Source organism: Adiantum capillus-veneris, chromosome 22 (genome assembly GCF_014529385.1).
Source record: "Adiantum capillus-veneris isolate H3 chromosome 22, ASM1452938v2, whole genome shotgun sequence".
NCBI lineage: Eukaryota > Viridiplantae > Streptophyta > Polypodiopsida > Polypodiales > Pteridaceae > Adiantum > Adiantum capillus-veneris.
In genome coordinates, this window is record NC_140952.1 from 68,824,145 (window position 1) to 68,849,649 (window position 25,505).

Here is a 25,505-nt window from a genome sequence, read left to right on the forward strand (position 1 = left end):
ATGAACTCACCCTTGTCCCTTTTAGGAATAGTAGCGAGACCCACCATGTGAAAACCCTCTTAAAGCATTGTAAGTACAAGGCACACCAATTGGGAAGAGAATTCTAACAGAGTTTCCATATTACAGTGTGCCCAAGTCTCTCCAACATGATATAGTAGTCAATTCATGTTGGTTTGTAAGCTTCTATCTAGAGCTCCTCGTACAACGGCACAACTAAAGGAGAAAGCCAAGCAACTAAAGTATGTCAAGAAATTAAGAAAGAGCAGTGTAAGTAAAAGGCAAGCCAATTGAAAAGAGCGTTTTAATATATAATAAGTGACATAGTCTTCAACATGGTACTAGTCCATTCATGTTTCTCTACAAGTTATATCTAAAGTTTCCCGTAGTACATTGTTGCCACGCAAAAGGACAAAGTTTGAAAGCTATAGACAATAGGAGATGGTGTTGAAAGGATGGTGTTAAAAGGATGGGTAGCCAATTCAATTATATAAAATTGTGTTATTGTAAGCCTCTATTTGGTGCTACTCCATTGATTTTGCCAAGGTCACCCATAGTCCCACTCACCTCCATGCACAGTCCCTTGTCGTAGCTGCTATGTTCAGTTTGGTATACATAAAATAAAAAGTAATGAATTCCTCCCCTTCCAATAGGGATAAAAAAAGTAAGTGATCCGTCATTACTGGAGGAGAAGCTTATCATGACACTCCAATAGCGGAGGAGGAGCCACATCATGTCCCTTCAACGTTAAAATTGAAGTGGAAGAAAAGGGGGGGGGGGGGAGAGAGAGAGAGAGAGAGAGAGAGAGACAGAGAGAAGCCATTATCAAAGCAATTTGAGTAAAGAGGGCAAAGGTATATCCAAGAGTGTTGTACCTTGGCTGCAATGGTCTCGTGTGAGTCCTCCCCGATCTTCTATGAGCACCATGGTTTCAAAGAACATTGTTCTTACACAATCGTTTCTTGCAAAAGAAACGAGCATGAATATGTTTCCAAGTGTTGAGTTGGTAGAGGCCTATTGGTGATCCATGCAAAAAATTCCAGCCACCGCTGAGCTAGCAAAGATCTAGGGGTTGTAGCACAAATTTTGGCTGAGAAAGTCCCAACATATGTATGGTTTGGAGGTGCTACCCCATGCCCTTGAACCTTGACGATTGTGGATCAGGTAACGAACCAAAAATAGCTGCGATGTCTACTATACTCACATTTGTATATGACACTAATTTTATGGTCTCTTATTTGACATTGTGTTGTTACTAAGAGACATTGTGTCGTTTGACCAAGAATAGTAAGTTAACTAGCCAAACTTGTGACTTCAAAAGAAATAAGCGTATGAAGGTAGATGAACTCACCCTTGTCCCTTTTAGGAATAGTAGCGAGACCCACCATGTGAAAACCCTCTTAAAGCATTGTAAGTACAAGGCACACCAATTGGGAAGAGAATTCTAACAGAGTTTCCATATTACAGTGTGCCCAAGTCTCTCCAACATGATATAGTAGTCAATTCATGTTGGTTTGTAAGCTTCTATCTAGAGCTCCTCGTACAACGGCACAACTAAAGGAGAAAGCCAGGCAACTAAAGTATGTCAAGAAATTAAGAAAGAGCAGTGTAAGTAAAAGGCAAGCCAATTGAAAAGAGCGTTTTAATATATAGTAAGTGACATAGTCTTCAACATGGTACTAGTCCATTCATGTTTCTCTACAAGTTATATCTAAAGTTTCCCGTAGTACATTGTTGCCACGCAAAAGGACAAAGTTTGAAAGCTATAGACAAAGCTCAAAGATAGAACTAGAGCATGTGCGAATAGGACCTAAGATGTGCGAATAGGACCTAAGAGCTTTTCAATCTTCAATTAAGGAGTGAGTCAGGTTGAGCTCGTTCTTTGTTCATACTACGAACTTGCATGAATGAAGTCGCCATCAAGTAAAGAGCTTTTCAATATTCAATTAAGGAGTGATATTCAATTAAGGAGTGAGTCAGGTTGAGCTCATTCTTTGTTCAAAACTATACTACGGACTTAGATGAATGAAGTCGCCATCAAGTAAAAAAAGTTGATTGGCATAAAAAGTCCAGTGCATAGCCAACGGGGCTTCGACTTCCATGTAGAATGAACTTCCAATGTCCATACTCATACTCATACTCATAGCAATGCAATGTCCAATTTACGAAGGAGCCACCACGTTGAAGCTCTTTTCAAAAGTATGTTCCTCACCTTCATGATTGAAGTTGCCAATTTTAGTAACGTTGTTGAGCAAAAAGTTCCAATGTGTCGCGAATAGAGGTTTTAACTACTAAGTAAATTAAACTTGCCCACATTCATACTCAAAGCAATGCAATGTTCCATTTAGGAAGGAGTCACCATGTTCAAGCTATTTCCAAAAGTATGTTCCTCATATAATTATTGATAGGAAGCTTGAGTATGCATTCCTCAATGGAAAAACAAATCATAATCTACAATCGATCACTTAACAGCTGCCTTTGAGCTACCAATAGGAGATGCAAGGAGTTTAATCCTATATAATCTCAAAGGCTTTCCTTTCAAAATGCCTCATGGGTTGTAATGTTAACTTATCAAAATACTAGATATCTATGTTATTACATAGAGAAGGGATCATGAGGATATTGGTTAAGTATGATAAAACCTTGATAAGATACCAACACGGCTTCATGAAGAGCCTTGTGATGTTATTCCTTGTTTTTCCTAAGAAAGCTCTAAATTTGTTGCCCTTCCATAAATGTCTATCCTTAGTCAATGATGCCATTGCCAACACTGTACTTTGTGAGGTAATGCTTTTTGAGTTTTTGTTCCTTAACATCATAGGCATTCACAATCAATAATGACATGTCATTTCTTGCAAGGCTCTTTTTCATTGTTAGCAAGGTGTAAATGTACTTTTTCTTTTTGTATTGCACATAATAGCTAATCATTTTGTACAATTTACTCAAGTTGTTCGCAATCATATATTTTACTTTATTAGCTCTTGATCATAGAATTGGGTAAAAGTTATCATTAACACTGTTTGGTTTTGAAACAATTGTTGATCATATGTTTTGGTCAAATACTCAACTAAGCACGTGGTGATATAGATACACAGGTTCATAGTAGGTCATTTTTCCCCTTTTGTATCTTTTGTAATTAAGGTCCACTTTGTAGTAAATCTATCGCTTATTTGATAGTCATTTACTTCCTCATATTTCTTTCAAACAGGAACTCCTCTCTTCAAACATATAAATCGTGTACTAATAAGAGCTACATGTCTCTTGTACTCTTGTTTGGTTGCTTGTCTTCTTTTTTAGAAGCTCTTGGTTTTTTCTTGTAATGTTCATGGCTTTTGCCCTTCACAAGTTGTAGATTTGACTCCTTTTGGAGACACACACACATGTTGTGACATATTGCATGTACAACAAGGCCAAGTATCAATATTATTGTATGATTTGATAAGCAAAGATAATTCTCGGAGGAATGCCACCACCAACATTAGCATGTGAGTTTAACAATTGGGTTTGTGTAGAAGAATTCTGTATAGGAATTGACAGGGCCACCGAGTTCATCCTGAAGGGCGTCCTTCCCGGAGTGTTCTAATTTTGCAATCCTGAAAGATTAAGCTCTACTTCTTTCAAGGGAGAGCAAACATCAAGCAAAGCGTGTACGACGTTGATACTTGTTTCAAGGAAAGCAGGATAGGGAATAAGTGTAAATGTAAGAGACACGCAAAAACATGGCAAGTAGGACAGAATACTGCGGATCCGAAAGGAACAACACAGACTGATCGCTAGAATTGTTGGAAAGAATGTACCATTAAGGTGTTTGCTGTCTCTGAACCACACTGAAAATCCTCCCTAACCAGAGAAAAAGAGCTTTCATCTTCATTCAATTCAAAGGGAATAAAGAACCTTGCCTTTGTCGATCACAAAGCCGAACATTCCGTACTGTTCTTATCAAGCCAAAAGCAAACCGTTGTCATGCCATTCTTTGATAGCTGATTGTATGGCGAGGTTGGGAATGAGACTTTTGTGACTAAGCTCAAGATTGGTCATTGGTGACCTGTTGTTCGTCCGTAGCCAAAGCTTAATAGCATCATGCTCGTACGTGAAACCATCCGCTGCAATGTGCGGCTTCTCCATGATTTCCTGTTTCAATATGAGATGCATTCAAATGTCTTGGTGAATGGCATTGCCAACAAGTGACAATCAATCACTCTCATTGTCAAAGAAAAAATGCAACCAACATGCACCACAAAGACAGGCTATTGGGTTGCCAAGTTCACTGATAACACATCTCATAATCTAGCTACTTCTGTACAGACCAGCCAGGCTGGTGAGCTTTTTGAGGAGCTCTGCACATCTGAAACAGGGGATGGATAGCTTGAAAACCCAATAGCTTCACATTGCTCAAGCAAAACCACATAATCAAAAATAAGAAAGGAGTGAGTTGGAACCTGAGATATGGGGCAGAAAAAAGAGCCTGGAATAATATTCATTCTACCAGAGGAAGATGGCCCTGCATAGGCGACACTGGCAGCTGCCATATCTGCAACTCTCTGGAGACGTTCAAGTTCGGGAAGTATTTTAGTCTCCAGATTAGGGCGATGCTTCCTTCTTGGATCTGCACACTGCACACTCAAGTGGGCAAGAGCTGATGCTTCTACAAGAGGCCATTCACCTGCAATCTTGTCAAGCACGTCCTCAACTTGTCCACAATCTAATGCTTCCTCAACTAAATCAGTAACCCCCATTGGTTTCTGGCCTGTCAACAGCTGCAACATGACAATGCCTAGAGAATATACATCCGATTCACGGGTTACCAAACCCGTCCGGAGATACTCTGGATCTATATATACAGCGGTTCCAACCAGCACAGTCTCGTTGTAGATGGTAGTATTAAATGTAACATTGTTTGGTACTAGCTTAGCTACGCCAACATCACTGATCTTGCTGACAAAGTGTTGATCTAGCAGAATATTGCCAGGTTTCAGATCACGGTGAACAACTGGCTGAGGGCGTGAGTGAAGGAAGAGGAGAGCTGTTGCAACTTCTAAACAGATTCGAAATCGAACATACCAAGGCAAGGGAGGAGTATTGTCTTTACAATACAAGCGGTCCTCAAGGCTGCCATTGGCCATGTAATCATAAACAATACAACCGTGCTCAGGGCAGGCCCCAAGTAGCATCACCAGGTGAGGGTGACGAATGTGAGCCAATAGCTCTACCTGGAACAGTACAGCACAACAGGAAATGAGACAAAACAGGAGAACCAGAAAATCGCGAAGCATACATGACCTAATTACAGACGATTGGGAAGGCAATTCAAAGAACATAAGACTCAATTGTAAACGATTGGGACGTGACATAAATTCCAATCCAATTTCTTTTGTCACTCACTTCTTTCTCGAATTCTTTGCGCCCTTGCGAGCCTTCTGTAGCCAAAACCTTGATTGCAACTGTCATATGATGTAATTTTCCCTTGTAGACTGGTCCATATCCACCTTGCCCTAACTTGTTCTCTTCACAAAAATTATCTGTTGCTATTTGTATCTCTTGAAAGGTGTAATCTGAGTACTTCTGCTCCTTCCTCAACTTCAGAATTGCCTCTCGTCTTGCAGTAGCCTCTTTAGAAGCTCTCTCCTCAGCTTCTTTCCTCAGCTTGTCAAGGTTTAAAATTGTTTCTTCATATCTGCGTCTTTCTGCCTGAAGTTCTTTCTCACCCAACTCTGCTGCCAATGCAGAAGCATCTGCCATCCTTCTTGTAGCCACCAAGTCATTTCGTGTGACATTATGCTTTCTTACTTCTTCCGCTAGCCTCTCTTGTAAAATCTCTTGATCCCTCTGAGCTGCTTCTACCATGGCGCCAACTCTCTCAAGTTCCTTTTTGTAAGAAGAAGCATTTTGTGATGTGATCCTAGCCTCCTGCAAAGCGGCATCTAGTTTCCTTTCATACTCATCAATCTGTATGAACAATGGCAAATCTCTAAATCAGAGCTCGCCTTTCTACTGAACTATGAGCTGAAAAAGTACTCCACAGACAATCACCTTTTTCTTGCCATTTTCAATTATACCCTCTGCCATTTTAAAGTTGTTTGCTTGCCACTCTGCTTCCCTCTGAACCCAGAGTTGTGCGGATTGCTTCGCTTCATTCAGCTGCTGCTGCAGTGATTCGAACTCCAGAGCTGGAAGAGCCTGCATACACTAGCAAATCAGAGCAATTTCCAATGCATAAAATCCCATGATCCTCAACAAATTTGATATATACGTGATACACACATGATTGCTGTTTTGATCCCTTTTGGCTGAAATGATGCTTACGGAAACAAATGACACAAGCAATCAGTCACATGGTCACTGAAAAACAAGAAAATAGTGATGAGGCACTACCATACCAGCCTTTGAATTTGCAATCCCAGCAAACTAACGCTAATGCCCATGGGTTAATGGTGTCAGCCATGGGTGAAGGAACTCAGATTTAGGGATGGAAAGCCTCGTGCACAGCCACAAAGAATAATTTCATTGATTGATTTAGGAGTCCAACATACTTATACCTCATTGGCGTTACATGCAGGGTTGAGATCCATTGGAGCATTTTCCACTTCATGCAAAGAATTTCGTGATGAAAATGCTTCAAGTGTGCTTGATCCGGCCAAGTTTTCTAGATCCAAGCTAAATTGAGAGAGTGCATCATAATCACTGCACGATTCCAAATCTGATGTATCCATCATCCTATGGTTGCTTGCATTTGCAGCAGATGAGTTGGCTAAACCGCTCAAGTCCTCCATGGACGCGCTAGTAGGGGAGCCTTTTCCTGCACGACCAGTAGCCAGAGATGTTTTGCTTTCAATCCTAGTAACCAAAGGTGTTTTGTCATTTCCAGGTCTCTGCCAGTGATCAGCCCTACGAGATTCTTCCTGAAAGGGTACAGCCGCTGTAGCTTCAGACAACCTACTAGGAGGCATGGCTGAATGGTACCTCATCAGAACTCTAGGAGAAGAACTTGAAAGGCCAACACTATCAGGAGTCCCTCGTGAAATATTCACGGAAGCACTATTTACCAATCTCGCATGCGAAGTGCCATCTTCACCAACTAAAAAGCCCTCCGCTGTAATCAACTGATCTGCTTGCAAAAACATAAAGAAGTCATGCTTCACGCATTAAAGATTTTTGTGAAAAAAATTGTTGTTCACCATACTTTTTTAAAGACGCAAACAGGTGTGCATGCATTAAACCATGCGACGACATGCACTGACATGCACAACCAATCTGTAACAAAATATCCTTCCCTCGCTAGATGGCAGGCATCTATGTTAATACGCACACTTTTGGGCATGATAGGATCCACCTTCAAATAAATCCACCGTGTTCATAAGACTAGATCCCAAATATAGTCCTCCCTAAACAAACATAAAACATAAAACACTGCTCTCTTTAGTCCTCCCTTTTAACAAACACAAGTGAGACTCCATCCGCCTCCGGCGGAGTGGCCATCTGCGATGTCAAAAAGACTATCAAAGATAGGCCACACCTCACAATACAAAATGAAAGAAAGCATCAAAAGTAAATAAATCGCTCTCTCATGGATTAGTAGATTAAAGTTTTCCTCACCATCCACATGTACAATTGCATCTCATCTTTCTAACCATACGTTCGCACAAAGCTATCTCTTGGTACCACATTTTGTAGTCATAGAGCTTCTTTCTAAGTGATGATTTGGATTTAGCTCAAACTATCTCACACAACCATCATGTCGTGGGTATAGTGGCACTTATAGATTAACTCTCGTAACCAATCATGCCACATTACGTACTTTGAGTGGGATTCCCGCTGCCTTTGCGACAATGCTACTTGTTTAGCATACGGTTGACTAAAGTAAGGCTTGAATTACCTCCATTCAGCTTAGAACTAAATCAACTCCTAAACAACCCCAAAACTGCCCCCAAATTTGCCTTGAAACTTGCCCTCAAACTGTCTCAAATATGCCCCCCAAACAGCCCCAAATCAACTCCCAAACAAATACCTACTATTTTACCCCCAAATTCCTACTTTTTGCCGTTTTGCTTCATGTTCCGCCTGTTCCGGAACGGCATTCCATTCCCGGCTCCGTTTCGGGAATGGGACTCGTCCGGAACGCCATTTCGGAACGTTTGGACTGGCTCATCCCACCGACTCTCCCCTTACCAACTCAAGCAGGATGGTTTTTAAACCAAGCCAAAATCTCTGTCGTAACCAGTTATCAATCTAAATGAGCCAATAGCTGTCAGCAAATGGCCTATTTTAGAGTTTTTAGAACAGTAAGTTTGCAAAGGCCAACCCTATGTTTTTAACCTTAAAAATAGTCAAGCCCATTGCTTGGCGTTGTCACGTGACACATCCAACCCTATGTGTCCGTGGACAAGCTACAGCATGATCAGGGTTCAGTCAGTCCAGTCAGTCTAGATTAGAAGTGATATGGCACTTTTGTGAGTCTATTCGTAGACCGTGCATGCCCAGTCACTTAGTGTAGATGCATATCCTCTGGTGGCACACAGCATGATAATCAATAATCCCATCAGAATCCATTAGAATCAGTTAGGGGATTTTTCCAGTGCATTTAGCCTATTTACCCTATTTTTCACTTATTATTTTTGAGTGATTTTCCAACAAAAGTAGGTAGGGCAATTTTGCTAAGAAAATATATAAGCAAACCCAAGTTAGCACTCGATGGCAAAAGAGGCAGCAGGAGCACATGCTCAACAGGCACCTTCTCAACAGAACCCCAGCAGAACCCCCCCAAGAGACCTAGCGTTTTTGCTTCACAAGCCTAAAGCTAGCGTTTTGGATCAGATCAGCCCTGGCGTGTTGGTGCACAGCAGATCAGCCCCGGCGCCATCGCTACACAGCACATCAGCCTAGCGTTTTTGCATTTGCAGAACCACGGCGACAAAAGGACCAATTTCAGCCCTAGCGTTTTTGGTTTGCAGCATACCCTCAGCGTTTTTGCAGATCATTGCGACGGAACATCAAGAACCACCAGCGTTTTCAGTTTTCAGCCTTTAGACACCGCAGATCAAGTCCCGAACCTAGCAGATCTCACCTTCTCGCGGCAGTTCTTCGCCGCACAGTCAGTTTCAGCCCGGAAAACGCAGATTTCAGCATCTGCGTTTTCAGAGCGTCGTCGTCGCATCGTCGCCATCGACATCGTCATCGACATAAGAGTCAGAATTTAGCAGATAGAAGATTAGCAGATTTCAACCCATAGCGTTTTTGGACAGCAGTAGAAAGATTGCAGATTTTAGCCCTTAGGTCGACTTCGTCCTCACCATCGTCATCGCCGACATAGCCTAGACTTGCATCAGTCTCATGCATACCGTTTGTACCAGATTGTGCAATCATAAGTAGACCACTCTCGCCGACGAGAGTGGGGCCTTCGAAGGAGGGTGTTACAACGTCTCTGGTGTTGTATCTCTCTTCTCTCTCTATCTCTCAGTCTCATACACTTGCACGCACTGTGTCCATTCACTTTGTTTGTGATCATAGCATTCTCTCATTAAGAACGGAAGGCTCTCCCTTCCATAAGAACTAAAAGGAACCTTGAGCACAGTTCGGAGCACTCATCTTGAGCAAAGCGCAAACAACCATTCCGCTGCACCTAACAGGCGTACAACACATCATAAGAAAAGCGTCTATACAGTAAAAAGCCAGAGAGAGACATATTAACGTCAGTTTGAACGGGCTAGTCTCCTGCACATGGCCAATAAAACACCATACCAAACATCCAACCACAATCACAATAGCACAGGTAATACATCGGTTCCTGCAAACCATGGTATATTAATATCCACCAAATAAAACCAAACAGTGCGATGTAATGAGAAAAACAGAGCCCAACTCAATGCATTCATCATATCACCACCTAAGCGAGAGCAACTCACATGTTTGATATATCAAAATATGAGATGTTTCCGGTAAGGTACCGACCTGAGAAGTATCCCCATGTTCCACCAATTCCATAGCTATTCAGCAGACAGTCAAGCAAAGGATGCCCTCAAAAAAACTCTCTTTCACATACACACAATACGCAAAGGACAAGGCTAAGTGAGGGGCATAGAGCATCTCTCACCTCGTTTAAATACTAAAGCACCTCTGATAGATGTACTCAATAGCACTAGCAAGGAAAATCCATTCCACGTTTGTTCATCAATACGTCAGAATCCTGAGGCTTATGATACAGGCGGCAGTTGCCATGGTAACTCCAGTGGGAGAGAGATGGAGCCATATACACAGTCGGTGCGCATGCATAGCAGAGAGAGCTTCTCAAGAGCAAGGTAGGGAGTAGGGTGTGAAATGTGCACACATGCCAGTAGGTAATAATGTGTTACATATATGGCGAGGCGCCCTATTTGGGGGAATAATTTTACCCGTAGATTTTACAAGAGGAGGCTAAGCGCCCAGTGAAGGGCCCCATCACATGAGGATTTAGAGGTTAAGCCTTCTAGTAAAGAGATTTATCCCACGAAGATTAAGGGGAGAACTTTAATATTTGTCAGAAGGGGTCATGGATTGCTATGCATACATAGTAATTGCCCATTCCAGGTATTTTTTTGGTGGGGAAAAAATTCAGAACTATGTCAGGCAGTGAGACTTAGTTTGTAATCTGATTTGGTCTGGTGTAGAGCTATAATTGTATAAGTACTTAAATGTGTGTATGTGTGTGTGTGTCAGAGAGAGAGAGAGAAAGAAAGAAAGAAAGAAAGATTTTTAACGTCTATGTCAGGCCGAAATCGGCCTATGAGACAAATCAAATGTACATGGCGTGTATGTCATCCGTCTTATCGGAAAGACAAATGAAACAAAACTGATACAAAACTGAACTGAAAGTAGGTAATGGAGTATCTGAGGAGGGATGGGGCTCTATCTCTAGGGGTATATGCATGTCTATATGCTCAAGGTAGTACAATCATGAGAATGCATCAAGCTCTCTAGCTCCATCCTGTACAAATGGGGGGATGTAAGATGTGGTACATGGGCGGGGCTGGTGCCAAGGCTACCCGGATGAAATCTGTCGGGTCGGCCCTCATCTGAGCTACTCGCTCCTCAGTGGCACGGCGCTCCCGGGCTCGGATCTCCTCGATCTGTCGGTGGTGGGAGCTCACGCCCCTGTAGCCTGTGACTCGTGGTCGTCGTCTAGCTCGGTTCACCTCCGCCTGTGTGAGTGTCACTCCTCTCTGAGTATCTGGTGAGGTAGGGGTGGCAATCCTCTGAAAGAAGTCTGTGAGCTGCGACTGTCTCCCCTCTGTCTGTGTAGCTGTGCGTGGCTGTAGTAGTGTGTCCCGATGGCTCTGTATCTCTAGTAAGAAACGTCCGAGCTGTCTCTGATCTCAAGAGTCCATGATCTCTCGGAGAGTGGGCTGTCCTCTGAATAAGGCCTCATACCTGCCTCTGATCTCAGTGTATGCTCTGCATCTACATACAAAGTGCTCCTCACTCTCCACCTCCTCTGTGCAGGCTCTGCAGACTCGCTCCTCCCTGGGAACACCAGTATGTCTCCCGATCTCAATCTCTAACCTGTGTGAAGCCACTCTCAGCTGACCAATCGCCACCCGTGAGCTGTGTGGCATATATGTGTCCATATAGCGTGGTCTCTGTATGAACCCCCCAGACAATATGGTGAGAAACTGGTCTCTGTAATCTGACATCCTCGTCCCCAAGCCAGGTGACTCCCAGACTCTCCTAGTGTATAGCTGCCACAGATCCTGTCTCAATACCAAGTTTCTCTCACTGCGAGAGAGGTGAACAGATGGTGAGTGGGGGTCGTACTGGAATGGTGGTAGGCTCTCCATGTCAAGACCGTGTCCCTCAAACCATGCTCTGACCTGTGAGTACCAAGCTCTCGCATGCCCACTCTCTGATAGCTGTATAGCTGCCTCAAATGCTCTACGAGTAAGTCTGTCAGGGGGTAGCTCTCTCATCCTCTGGATGAAGCAGACTGTCTGGAATAATGCCTCTACAACCATAGGTGGTGTGGCGAGCTCGGCTCTAATAATGTCATGTGGCACTGTCTTCTTGCTGCGGAGCAAGCGTGAGATCATACATACCTGTGGCCTCTCAAGCTGTGTCCACTGGTCATCTGTCAATCCTGGTGCCCATACTGCCGCCGAGTACATCAGGGCCGGGGTGACTAAGGTGTCAAAAAGCCAGCCCTTCGTGCGGGGCTCCTGAAAGTGTGCCTGGTGGCATCTCCGCTCTAGCATGGTTAGAGCTGCATAACCTCGGGTGAGCCTGTCAGCAGCAGCCTGCCTCATAGTGAAGGGTCCTGGTAGGCTGGTGAATGTGATGCCAAGATAGACATAGGAGGTGACTACATCAACCTGTCCTCCTGCTGCTGTGAAGGTGGCAGCGCTCCTCACTGCACTGGATGTGTGAAAGATCATGACCTTGGTTTTGCCAAGGTTCACAGTCAACCCCTTGTGTGTGCTGAATTCGTCCAAGGCCTCAAGATGGCGTTGCAAGCCCTCGGGTGACTCTGAAATCAACACAATATCATCAGCATATAACATGATGTGGACCGGAGTACCTGCCAAGTCGCTCCCCTCTCCCCCTGCTCGTAGTATGTAGTCGGAGATCTCGTCGATGTAGAGCCCAAAGAGTGTCGGGGAGAGTGGGCATCCTTGCTTAACACCAATGGTGCTAGCAATGGTCTCTGAAAAGCCGCCTGGGCAACGAACTCGACCCGTCACCCTCTCGTAGAGAGTATATATGGCCCAAATCATCTCTGTCGGTACCCCAATGCTGTGAAGGCGCTGGAAGAGTCTCTCGCGTGGGACTGTGTCAAAGGCCTTGCGGAAATCCACAAAGCAGCAGTAAAGCCTCTTCTTCCGCGCCTTTGCCCCATCAATGAGGCAACGCAGAACGAAGATGTGGTCAGTGGTGGAGAAAGCTCGTCTGAAACCTGCCTGGCCTGGAGCTCGTAAACCCTCGGTCTCTGCGTAGCAGCTAAGCTGTGCCTCAAGTACTGCTCCATATAGCTTGGCCATCGTGTGGCCAATCATGATAGTCCTGTAGTTCCCTGGGTCCAGGGTGTCGCCAGATTTGTGGATAGGCACTATGGTGTGCTGTGTCCACTCCTCTGGGAAGCCCTCCCCTATAGCCCGGTTGAAGACATGTGCAATCAACGGGGCTATAGTGGAGGCCGCATAAATGATGTGCTCACTCTGTAATCCACTGTGGTCAGCTGATCGTCTGTGCTGCATGCGGCGTATGGCCCTCTCTACCATCTCTGCTGTAAAGAAGGAGGAGCACGTGGGGCGTGGCTCATGTGGCTGTGGGATAGGAGGCTGCCCTGGCACCTCATAGAGGCGCTCTGCATAATCATGCCATATCTGTGGATCCTCAATAGCTGTGGTCAGACGTGGCTCGCGCAGGGTGCGCCATGCCGTCACGCTATCTATGCTCATGAATAGGCGGTATAGCTCAAGCTCCTGTGCCTCTTCGAATGCTCGCCGCTTTTGGCGTGTCAGCGTCTTCATATCTCGTCTGGCCTCTCTCTCTGTGATCTCTCCTAAGGCTCGCCGTGCACGGAGGCGTCGGTATAACTCTCTGCACTCATCATCATACCAGCGGTTCTAAGGTATAGTCCCGGGGGGAGGGGGGGTGCGTCCTGTGTGAGTGGTGTGTGGAAAAGAGCTAATAGCTGAAGTGTGGAGAACGGAAGAGATATGTGATGTGAGAACTGAGAGTGGTGTGGATGGGTGGAGGAGGCATAGGCCATGCTCGACCTCGGCTGAGTAAAGAGAGGCTAGCTCATGTGTGAAATGGATGGTGGTGTGTGGAGTGTGTGCTGTGGAGCTATGTGGGATGGTATCTCCGGTGATGGAGAAAGAGAGGTATGTGTGGTCGGCTCCGATGGGTATGGGTGGAATGGTGAAGGATGTGATAAGGTGTGTAGCCTCCCTGGGTCCCAGAATATAGTCGACTGTACTCCCCCCTCCCTCTGTAACTCCATGTGGCATACAAGTCAGGCCCCCTGAAGTGGGCCACTGGGCCATCCCGTTATAAATAACGAGACGGTGCTGGGAGCCAAGTCGAAGTAGGTGTCGTCCGTAGGCTGTGACTGGAGCTCTGTCTGCTGTGTCTCTCATAGTAGCCTCCTCATCTAGAGTGTGTAGTGCCTCTGGGTCCTCGTGGTCATATGTCTCACACTGCTCACTGCGCGTACGAGCATTGAAGTCTCCCATAAGGAAGACTTCACCCAGTGTGGAGTACTCCATAATCTCCTCCGTGAGGCATGCGTACGGTGACTCCTGCTCAATAGGGGCGAATCTGGAGCCTGTGGGAGCAAAGTAGCAAAGGGCAATGTAGACGATCCTGTCTCGTGAGAGCTCGAGGCGAATCCACATGTATCGGGCCTGTGGGTCCCGGGCAACAATCTGTAGTCTGCTGTGAAGCCCCTGTCTAAAAAGTATAGCCACTCCTCCTGAACCGCGAGTGGTGTGCTGGCGCATACATCCCCGATGTAGAGACTCCCATTGGAAACCATGTATCCGTGGTAACCCTCTCTCTGGGCTCTCGTGTGTCTCTGTGAGTAGAATGATGTCTCGACCTCTCATCACCTCCTCAAGTCTCTCTGGGTGTGTCCATAGGTCTCCATTGCAATTCCAAACCGTGACATGAATCTCCTCGTGTGTCCCACAGGCCGCGAGTCCCTATGCGACGGTCTTGCCATCAATGATAACCCTACCATCTCGATATACTGCCTTCTTCCCTTCTTTGCGGGCCTGGTGGACTCTAGGCATGCACGTGCGGCGGTGATCTTGTTGCATCTTTGTGAGGTCATCATCAAGATAAATCGGGGGGCCTTCTAGCCCTCTCAAGATGACCCTCTTTCGGAGGAAAGAAGTTCGAGACTCCTCGGAGGCGAATTGGAGGATGAGAGCTCTCTTCTTTGGATCTTTGCCGGCTCTCCAAACTTTGGAGAAAGGGATCTCTTCTTCCTTGTATCCCACTTTCTTGCATAAGGCTTTCCCATCGCTCTCGGGTGTGGACCCTTCTTCTTCTTTAATGCCGGTCACTCGCACATTGAGACAGCGAGCTTGTCGCATTTTCTCCTCCTCGATGGTTGTGTGTACGATGAGTACCTCATCTTTTTGGGCTTCCTCTCTTGCTACCTTCTTGATATTCTTTTTGACCACTTCGACCCATCCTTCTTTGGTGGCTTCTAATTTGTCCTCAATGCTTGCGGTGAGGGCTTTGGTGATCTCCTCCTTGAGGGCTTCCTTAGCCTCCTCTTTAATCTCTCCTTCCTCGGGGGTGAGGGATGTGATGGAAGCATGAAGGAGGTCGATTTGTGCCTTCATCTCTTCTTGCTCTTTCCTCCATCTCGCCCTCTCCTTCTCGTTCTCCCGTGCCCTTCTCTCCTTCTCCTCTTTGAGGTTTTGGATTTCCGCTCTCATGTCCTCTTTTTCTTCGTTCCATAGCTTGATGAAGGTGGCTTTCTCCTCCCTCCATATCTCTCTCTCCATCCACCATTCTTTCATGTCCTTCTCCAATTGTGCAAGCCTCTTGTTCGTGAGCATGAAGGTTGTCTTCATTGTCGATTTCGGCGTCTTGATGATGGGGGAAGACATAGTTGTATTCGGAGCTACCCTCTCTTCATATTGTGAAGAAGAGGGGAGAAGGGGAGTACGTGTATGTATGCGTGTATGTGTGTAGGGTGTGTGTGGGTATGTATCCGTGTGTGTGTGTGTGTGTGTGTGTGTGTGTGTGTGAGAGAGAGAGAGAGAGAGAGAGAGAGAGAGAGAGAGAGAGAGAGAGAGAGAGAGAGAGAGAGAGATGGCTGTGTGATCGGGAGAGAGGAGGGGCTGCGTGAGGGGGAGGCTGGGGGGGGGGCAGTTCAGCAGCAGGCGGGGGCAATGGCGGGAGCGACGCAACAGGGGGAGTCGGCAGCGAATGGCAACGGCGGCAGGGGTGGCAGTGGCAGGTGGGGCTGCAGCAGCGGCTGTGCCGCGAACTGCTACAGCTGGGGGTGGGCAGCGCGCGGACACGCAGGGCAGCAAGGGGCGGCAGTGGCAGAGAGAGAGAGAGAGAGAGAGAGAGAGAGAGAGAGAGAGAGAGAGAGAGAGAGAGAGAGAGAGAGAGAGAGAGAGAGAGGAAAAACGTGGCACAGAGAGAGAGAGAGAGAGCTCTGTGAGAGAGAGAGAGAGAGAGAGAGAGAGAGAGAGAGAGAGAGAGAGAGAGAGAGAGAGAGAGAAATGAAATGAAATGAAATGTTATAATAACGTCTTCAAAAGGCCAGAGTGACCTATGAGACCAAACTGATACAAAAGTGGTGAATTTGTTACAATGTCTGGAAAGTGTGAAAGTGTGAAAATAAATGCGAAAAACTAAATACAAAATATTAGATAAACTTCTTAGGAGCATTCTTGGTGTCTGGCCAGAATACTTCTCTCCTCCGATGAAGTGTGCTTCTGCATCTCGGTCGTGGTCGTCTCGATTTCCTAAGCTCAATCGCCCTCTCAATGAGGGTGCCTTTGGTATGAATGTGGGTACTCCTTTGTGCTTGTTGCTGGCCTCTTGCTTCTCCTTCCATTCTTGCTTCTCTCGATCCGAAGAAATCTGTGATCTGCCTCTGAGGCTGTAGTGCTCTTTGTCTTCTCATTAGATTATCCCTGTGCCGATGTAGTTCCAGTAGGTACAGGCCTAAGCACCTTTGATCTTGGTATTGCATGACTCTATCTAGAGGTCCAAAGCCTTCTTTAAATAGGCAATGGAAACGCCCACGTATCTCATAGTATACGGTGCAATGGCATATGTAGTGTAATTCTGTCTCCGGCTCCATTCCGCATAACTCGCAAATTCTGCTCTCAGGTGGGATTCCCTTAAATCTGCCAAATTCAATTTCCAACTGGTGTGAGGATGTACGAATCTGACCAATAGCATATCTCAAACCATGAGACAGGTGGGTATCCATGTAGCTCGGGCGAATCATAAAACCATCTTCAGATAACTGTAGGAAGTTTTCTTTGTAGTCGGCCATCTTCGTGCCCAATTCTTGTGTAGAGTCTACCCATGTCCTCTTAGTGTCCTACTGTATAAGATCCTGGCGAATGATTTTATTAATCTTCGCTCGTGTGATTGCCAGTGATGGAGCCTCAAGAGAGTATTGGAAGGGGGGTAATCTTTCCATACTGAACCCGTGTCTCTGAAACCACGAGGACAGTTGCGCATACCAGTATGATGTATCTCCTTTCATTGCTAATTGTCGAGAGGATTCGAGGGCCAATCTAGTATATCGGCAATTATTTGTATCCCATAAACCATGTATAAAGGACACTGATTTGGTAAGAGCTTCAATTTCTATCGGAGGGGCAGCTAGTTCCGATCGGATAATTGCGTGTGGTACAGGCCTTGGCTCTAATCATTCGGGAAATCATAGATACCAAAGGTCTCTCCATTGACTTCCAATTATCCTGATCCACAGATGGTCCCCAAATCTGGACCCCATAAAGCATAGCCGAGGCCACCACAGTATCAAAGAGTTCGTGGTTCCTGAAACTGCACTTGTGAACACATCCTCTCCAACCCTCCCAAGGCCGCAGAGGCTCTAGACAATCTAGCATTTGCTGCTTTCTTAAGAGTAAACTTCGGTCCTGTAAATACCACACCAAGGTATGTGTATGCATCTGTGTACTCTACTGTATCCTGGCCATATGCAAATGTAGGTGCCGATCTCCTAACCCATTGCGGTGTGGTGTTAAACACCATAACTTTGGTTTTACCCAAATTTATCGACAGTCCGCTGTCCTCCGCGAATTTATGTAATGCATCTAACTGCCTCTGCATTCCATCTGGTGATTCTGCTATCAATACAATATCATCTGCATACAACAACAAAGGGATCCATGACCCTGCAAGTGGGGCACCTCTATCACCCTCTCTATCAATGTAATCTGATACCTCATCTATATACATACCAAATAAAGTAGGGGACAGTGGGCATCCTTGCTTTACTCCGACGGTGGAATAAACAATGTCGGAATCCCCTTCTGGAGTATGTACATAACCAGTTACTGACCCGTATAAGGCCATGATCCCCCAGATAATCTCTTTGGGGACCCCTAACTCTTGCATTCTGCGCATCAATCTGGCCCTTGGTACTGTATCAAAAGCTTTCCGAAAATCCACAAAGCAACAATACATCCTTCTCCCGCTTGCTCTTCCTTCCTCAATAATGGCTCTGAGCGTAAGAATATGATCTAAAGTGGAATAACCTCTCCTGAATCCAGCTTGTCCTGTTGCCCTTATGCCCTCATTCTCTGCCCATCTACTCAGTTTTTGTTCCAGAATGGATGCGTACAGTCGGGTCAATGTGTGACCCACCATAATGGTACGGTAGGTCCCGGGTATCATAGGATCTCCTGACTTGCAAATAGGTACGATAGTACATAATTTCCAAGATTCAGGTAATCCTTCACACATGACCCGATTAAACAGACGAACAAGGACTTCTGAAAGTAGATCCCTTGCATGGATCAGATGTTCTGCTACTAAACCCTCATGATCATATGCTCTTCTTGTCTTCATCTTATCAATGGCTTTTTCCACCATTTCCGTAGTAAAGAAAGTACTAGTAGCAGGGCATGGCTCTAGCGGATCTGGTAATGGAGGCTGTCCAGATACCGTATATAATGATGTTACATATGGACCCCAAATCTCAGGAGAAGTAATTGTCGGAGGCAATGAGTGCTCGTGAAATAAACGCCAGGCCTCATGTGAGTCCTGACTCAAGAAGAGCTGATATAAATCCTTTTCTAGTTTGGCTAAAAATGCCCTTTTCTTGCGACGTACTATACGCCGAAGAGCAATCCGAGACTGCTTATATGTGATGATCCCAAGTGTAAGCTCTTTCTGGACCTAGGTTCTCGTCTCTCTGCATTCCTCGTCGTACTAACTGTTTTGAGGCATGTTCCCAGATCCTCTCTTCTGATCAGGCTGAGTATGTGGGTATGCCTCTTGTGCTGCTCCATGTAGTATCTCTGTTAGCTGAGAAGTAATCTCCTCTACAGTATATACTAGCTCGGCTGCCCACATCCTATTATGGATCTTTTCCAGATAGACTGAATCAGTCTCTGGCGTGAAAGTATATCTTGTGTGTGTCTTCTTCCTTTGTACTTGAGAGGCATTGTATTGGAAGGAGAGTGATAAGGTCAAGAGAGCATGATCCACTGCAATCCCAACCGGTCTGGGTCCCACCTTAAAGTCCTCGATACTAGAAATAAAGCTTGGTGAAGTCGTGACATAATCCACTGTACTGGCCCCATGCCTGTGTGGGAAGCATGTGAATCCCCCAGATAAAGGGAAATTCTCTAGACCATTAAGTATGGCCAAACCATGTGTAGTTGCCATCTCCTTGAGATGTCTCCCATATTCAGTGTGTTATTTATCCTGTGAGTTTCTAGTAAGCCCCTCCTGTGATAAATCCACTTATCTGAGCATTTCTTCAGAAGTATCATAGAATACTGCTTGAGAGTTGGCCGTTCTGGCATTAAAGTCTCCTAAGAGAACGATGTCTCCATCTCTAGAGAACTCCCATATGTCATTATTCAGTATGGAGAAAGGGGACTGTCCTTTAGGTGAGGAGTAGACTGATGTACTTGGAGGGAAGTAGCATATAGCGATATATAGAAATCTACCTGTCTCGGCTCTCATTCTCACCCACATATACCTTGCTTGCTCATCCTTCCTGATGATCTGTAGTAGTGGTTTCAGCTCCTCTTTAAATAAGACTGCTACTCCTCCTGAACCCCGGCTACCTCGCAGAGATCTCTTGTCTGGTCGACCAGCTGTTTCCCATAAATACCCCTTCACATGTGGCATAAGCTGTCCCGGTATCTGGTGTGTCTCTGAGTAGAAAACTATGTCTCTGTCCCTAAAGCTATCTTCAAAGGCACCTACATCTAGCCTATATGATCCATTACAATTCCACGCTGCTATCCGGAGCGTCGTCCCATAGGTCTCGCACCGTCATGATGAGCGTTTTTCCAGAACCACTACTTTCCCTCCTCTATAAAAGGCGATTTTCCCCTTTTCTCTTGCTGCCCTCATCTCTGGCATCAACTCTTGCATGTGTGCCACTTGTGCCAATGTAAGGTCATCTCCCAGGAAAATACCGGTTTTCTTAAGAGTTGGCCTCTTCTTTAGAAATTCTTTCCTTATTTCTATATTCGGGAAGCGGAGAATAAGTGCCCTATCCTTTACGTTTCCCTTCTCGTCGATTCCTTTCTTGCCCACTCTCCATGCACTTGTGTGAGTAGGCTCTGTGATGCCCATGCGTTGTAGCAGTTCCCTCACTTCTTCATCTACATTCTCTTTGTCTTTGACTCCTGTGACCCGCACATGCAGAGCCCGATTCTTCCTTTTCTGCTCTTCCTCAATGGTCATATTAATAATGGTGGAGGTGGGTGTGGTCTCCGGCATCTTGGCCTTCCCTTTCTTCGCATCCTCAATCCATTTCTCTGCTTCATCAACCTTTTCTTGTGTCTTAACAAGACGTTCCGCCCATGAAGATGCCGTTTTCGATTTCTGTTCATCTCCTTCCTGTAGAGCTTTCATCTGATCCTTCATGTCCTCGAGCTCCTTCAGTACCGAAGGTTGGTCGTCTCCCTTCTCCTTAGTTGCAGATTTGCAAGCCGCAAGTTCTCCTTTTAGCTCCTCGATTATTGCATCTTTTTCCCCCATGTGCTTTTCCATATTTGTTCTGCATGCTTCAAAACTTGTTACTGCCTCGTCGAGTTTCTTTTGCATAACGCATTCTGTTACATTTACTTCGGCCTTGATTAGGTTTCGTAATTCTGTTTTCACGATCTGAATTTCCTCATTCTGTATCCCCCGGATCTCTCTCCTTAGTTCTCTCATCATGTCTCCATACATGGAGTTCCTGTAGCTCTCAGCATTCGCGTGCATTTCCTTCCTGAAAGCATTCTTTGCTTTTTAAAGCTCTCATGCGAAGCCGTGCTTGATGACATGGTAGTCTGCTTCAAGCACTTGGATCTCCTTTGCAACTTGCTCATAGCCACCTGCTCAGAAGCAGTCCTACTATCCCCTTGCATGACGGTGAAAAAGTCTGTTTCGAGCACTTGCACTTGGATCTCCTTTGCAGCTTGCTCATAGCCGCCTGCTCAAAAGCAGACCTGTTGTCCCCTTGCATGAAGGTGAAAAAGTCTGCTTCGGGCACTAGGATCTCCTCTGCAGCTTGCTCACTACCACCTGTTGAGAAGCAGACCTGCCGTCCCCTTGCATGAAGGTGAAAACGTTTGCCGTAAATAGGAAAGTTCAGCATCAATATTATGCACATTCAGAAGCTACACGAAGTGGGTTCCTTGGGTCGCGGGTAACCATATCAGTTGTTAGGCAGCAACCTCGACCTGGGGGGAACATGATTGTGTGTACTGTTGTTGCAAGCAAGTGGGCTACCCGACGTGGCAAGTGAGTTGTTCGATTCTTTTGCTGGCTTGGTGAGTGGGATGCTAGCTTCACTGTGGAAGCATGCATTTGCAGCCACGTGGAGCTCTCTGATGTCCTTTTATTAAGATACATAGATCATAGTAACAGGGACTGGCCATTTTTAGGTCTCCGTTCCCCGTTCCCATCCCACTTTCCCATTCCGGATTCCCGTTCCGTGTTTCAGACGTGAGTATTCGAAACAAGGAATGGCATTTCATGCATGTTGCTGTTCCCCGTTCCCGTTCCGATTTCCCGTTCCGGGTAACTATGACATAGATATAGATAAAACACTGCCCTCTAGAGAAGGCACCCTCAATTCCCTTGCCATGTGCAACATTAGAGATCCGCATCTACAAGAACTACCCCCACTACTTGATCATCATCAACATATCTAAAGCGTCACTGCTCCCCACTAGAGATTGTTTGTATGTTTAAAGATTGCAAAGTCTTAGTTCCATAGGCTCATTGCTCAAGACTTCATTCATTCATTCTCATCTCTCTCCCTCTCTCTTGGGCTTTTGAGGCTTAAAGCCTCAAGGCTCAAGCTTCAAGGCTTCAAGCTCCACACCGCAACCTCTCTCTCTCTCTCTCCCTCTCTCTCTCTCCCTCTCTCTCTCTCTCTCTCTTCAAGGCTTCAAGCTCCACACTGCAACCTCTCTCTCTCTCTCTCTCTCTCTCTCTCTCTCTCTCTCTCTCTCTCTCTCTCTCTCTCTCTCTCTCTCTCTCTCTCTCTCTCATATCATTATGGCCCAAGCTTCCGCATCAAGTGAACGTGTGCCCTTGGGCGCGAAGAAGAAGAAGGATGAAGCTTCATGGTGGGACGAAGTTCATTCCCGAGTGTTGGGAAAGGCTGGTGGTGCACGTGCCCAAGCCTTTAAAGAAAACGATTGGGTCTTGTTAAAGTTTCCCAAGGCTCGATTAAGGCACACGACAGGCAAGAATCCTACGGGCCACCAAAAATACTATGCTAAAACTAGCAAAAAGGTACTATGGTCCCTTCCAGATTCTTAGGCCAATCAATGAGATGGCCTATCAACTTAAGTTACCCAATCATTGGCTCATACACAATGCTTTTCACGTGAGCCTCTTAAAGCCTTATAAAGGAGAGCCACCTCAAGAACCAACTATTGAAGACCCACCGGAGATCGAGGACCACGAGGAGGTGCTGCAGCCCGAGTCCATTCTCCGACATGAAGACAAGGTATTAAGAGGCGGTAAGACTATCAGACGATATCTTATTAAGTTTAAGAATTATCCTTTTGAAGATGCTAGATGGATGCAAGGCATACAATTAAAGGATAACCTAAACCTTGTCAATGCTTACAATGTTTCCCAAGAGTAAGCAAATGTACAAAATGATAAAAATGAACAAAAATTTTTGTCTTATAAGACTCTCTTTTTCTTTATTTGTGCACAAAAATGAAGTAGTATGCATGCTTAGATCAAGTTTGTGGGGACGACGTCTCCCAAACACCAAAGTAGAACTTGTCACTCTACTATGGAAGACTGATAGGACTAATGTGCAGACATGCTTGCGGCAGCCTCAGGCTCTCAAGCGCCAAATGGACTAGTCATCCATTATGGAATGATGTCGTAGGGTAACATAGGGATCCTCTACCCGCTAAGAAAAGGACTCATGCATATGCTTTATCTTCTCTACACCATAGTCGAGGACGACTATGATTTCAAGAGAGAGGTAATGTCATAATAATCAATATCTAATTCTCCTAAATGATTTTCTCATATTAAACTGATCATTTAATGTGGGGAAGTGCCAAGGGAGAAAAAGCTAGAATATTGGTTAAGTTAGCAGACCCGCCACAGTAGGGATCCAAAGGAGGGAAAATAGGGATCCAAAGGGGGGGCCATCTGCAAAAGAGCCATGTGAAACAATGGGCCAAAAAGACCCTAAGGTTCAGCCCATTAAGACTTCCAAAATGCTAAGGTTCCAAAATTCAAAGGTTGTGTCCAAAGGTCAACCCTAGGGAAAATTGGATGCTTTGTGTGTGCCCTAAAAGTCTTTCTACATCCCTACATGGGAGGGGGCGAGCCCCAAAGCTAGGGGATGAGAGAGAAAGCCACACACACACACACAGGCTCCCTTTACACAAAGGGAATGAGGGACACATGTCAGCTCCCTAGGCCAGATGCCCACAAGGTGTGCCCAATTCCTATTGGAAGACCCTTGAAGTGGACCAATGAGAATTAAGCTAGAGTAAATCTAGTTTAATTAACTTAAAAACATTTAATAAAAGAAACCAATGAGAATTAAGTCTCCTAGAAGACTATTGGGCAGTCTCCCAAGGGGTCCAATGAGCATTCAGGAGCCCCATGGCTTGCCTGATTCCTATTGGCCAGGAGGCAAAGGGGTCCAATGAGAGTTTAGTTTAATTATTTAATTACCTAAAGCTCTCACAAAAGGGGAAAGGGGGACACATGTCTAAAGGCTATCACTTATGCTGCTTAATTCCTATTGGCTTGACCTGGGGAGGTCCAATGAGGCAAAGGCCAGACTTATTTAGCAGCTAGGGCTCGCCCAAGAGAGAGGGGGGGGCTGATTTTTGCTTGGCATTGACACACACACTCTCACACTTGACCATGTGTGAAGGGAAAATACTCTATCTCCTCCCAAGCTTTAATGGAGAGCTCATCACCTACTCCAAGCTTGTGAGATAGAAGCCTACATCAACACTCTCTTGGCATGTGGATGCAAATCCAACCAAGAGCCAAGCTTCAATGCATGCTCATCTTCTCTACCAAGCTAATTACTAAGCTAAGCTATGCTAATATGAGTGATTATGTGAGGAGATGTACTTCTTTCTCGTAAGTTACTTCTTTTTCCTCTCAATCTACTCTCATACCCTGCTAGCTCTCACCATCTTCGAAGGTGTGTGAGGTCTTGGGTCTGAGAACGGGGATAATTCAAGTTGTGTTTGATTAAGTGTTTTGCTTGGTGTATGAAGCTTCCATCTTCATTGCACTAGCTAGTATTGAAGGAACACAAAGAATTGTATTGTACAATGTCTCTCTTGATGGGAGAAACCATAATACAAAGCCTTTTGGAGGGGGGACCGGCTCCATGCAAATCCGGTCCTCAACTGTTGTCAATAGCTTAATTGCTCTCTCTTTTGAAAGTATTGTCCATGCTATCTAACTAGGTGTTATGCTTTTTGTTGCTCTCTCCACCCAAGCACTCTTGTAATTCTCATTAGGAATCAACTCTAATGAAATGCTCACTATGTTCATGCTAATTTCCGCTACACATAAGATTTTAGGCCATTAAATGTTACAATCGACATCGACATCGTCACCGACATAGAGTCAGAATTCAGCAGATAAAGATTTGCAGATTTCAGCCATTAGTGTTTTCAGATTTCAGCCCGTCTCGTCGTCGACATCGTCGGCAAGTCCAAGTATTGTAGAGATTTGTGCAATCATAAGTAGACCACTCTCGCCATAGGGAGTGGGGCCTTCGGAGGAGGGTTTTACAACATCTCTGGTGTTGTATTCTCTTCTCTATCTCTCAGTCTCATGCACTTCCATTCACAGTGTCCATTCACTTTGTTTGTGTCCATTGCACTCTCTCACTAAAGGAACGAAAGGCTCTCCCTTCCGTAAGTAAAAGGAACCCTTGAGCACAGTTCGGAGCACTCATCTTGAGCAAAAGTTAAACATTCATTCCGTTGCACCTTACATTGGTATCAGAGCTTTGGCAATGTTCTGTATCACTCAAGGAAAGAACCACAAGAATTTTTTTGCTTGTTCGAACCCAAGTTCACCGGGGCGTGTCGATTCCTAATCGTGTTTTTGAAGAGTGACAGGAATCCCAAGAAAGAAGGGCTTGTCCAGCCTCCCTCTTTTCACTCATTGAGAGCGGACCGTGCACTTAGCGGCCGGCCAAATCGATCTGAGGTGGGAAAAGCAACCTTGGTGTGAGCGCAAGGCCGCCAAGCGGTGCGCCCGCAGAAAAGAGCAAAACTCGGGTGAAGAGAAGATCCTTCTCGAACACAGATTGCAAGCAAAAGCAAAACCGCAAGAACCTC

At 45.4% G+C, this 25,505-nt stretch overlaps 1 protein-coding gene across 3 annotated transcripts in view; it reads right to left on the reverse strand.

Annotated features, from left to right (window-relative positions):
- Positions 1–3,293: 3,293 nt before the first annotated feature.
- LOC147429540 (U-box domain-containing protein 52-like) overlaps positions 3,294–25,505 on the reverse strand; it is a 57,315-nt gene continuing 35,103 nt past the window's right edge. For 2 of the 3 annotated variants that reach the window (XM_086495794.1, XM_086495795.1), the window contains exons 3-7: positions 6,534–7,102; positions 6,028–6,174; positions 5,380–5,943; positions 4,437–5,207; positions 3,297–4,128 (exon numbers count right to left, since the gene is read on the reverse strand). In XM_086495794.1, the coding sequence (XP_086351920.1) occupies positions 3,937–4,128; positions 4,437–5,207; positions 5,380–5,943; positions 6,028–6,174; positions 6,534–7,102 (2,243 nt within the window). In that variant the 3' untranslated portion in view covers positions 3,297–3,936. Of the gene's footprint in view, positions 4,129–4,436; positions 5,208–5,379; positions 5,944–6,027; positions 6,175–6,533; positions 7,103–25,505 lie in introns of all 3 variants that reach the window. The other variant, XM_086495796.1, reaches the window with a different exon arrangement.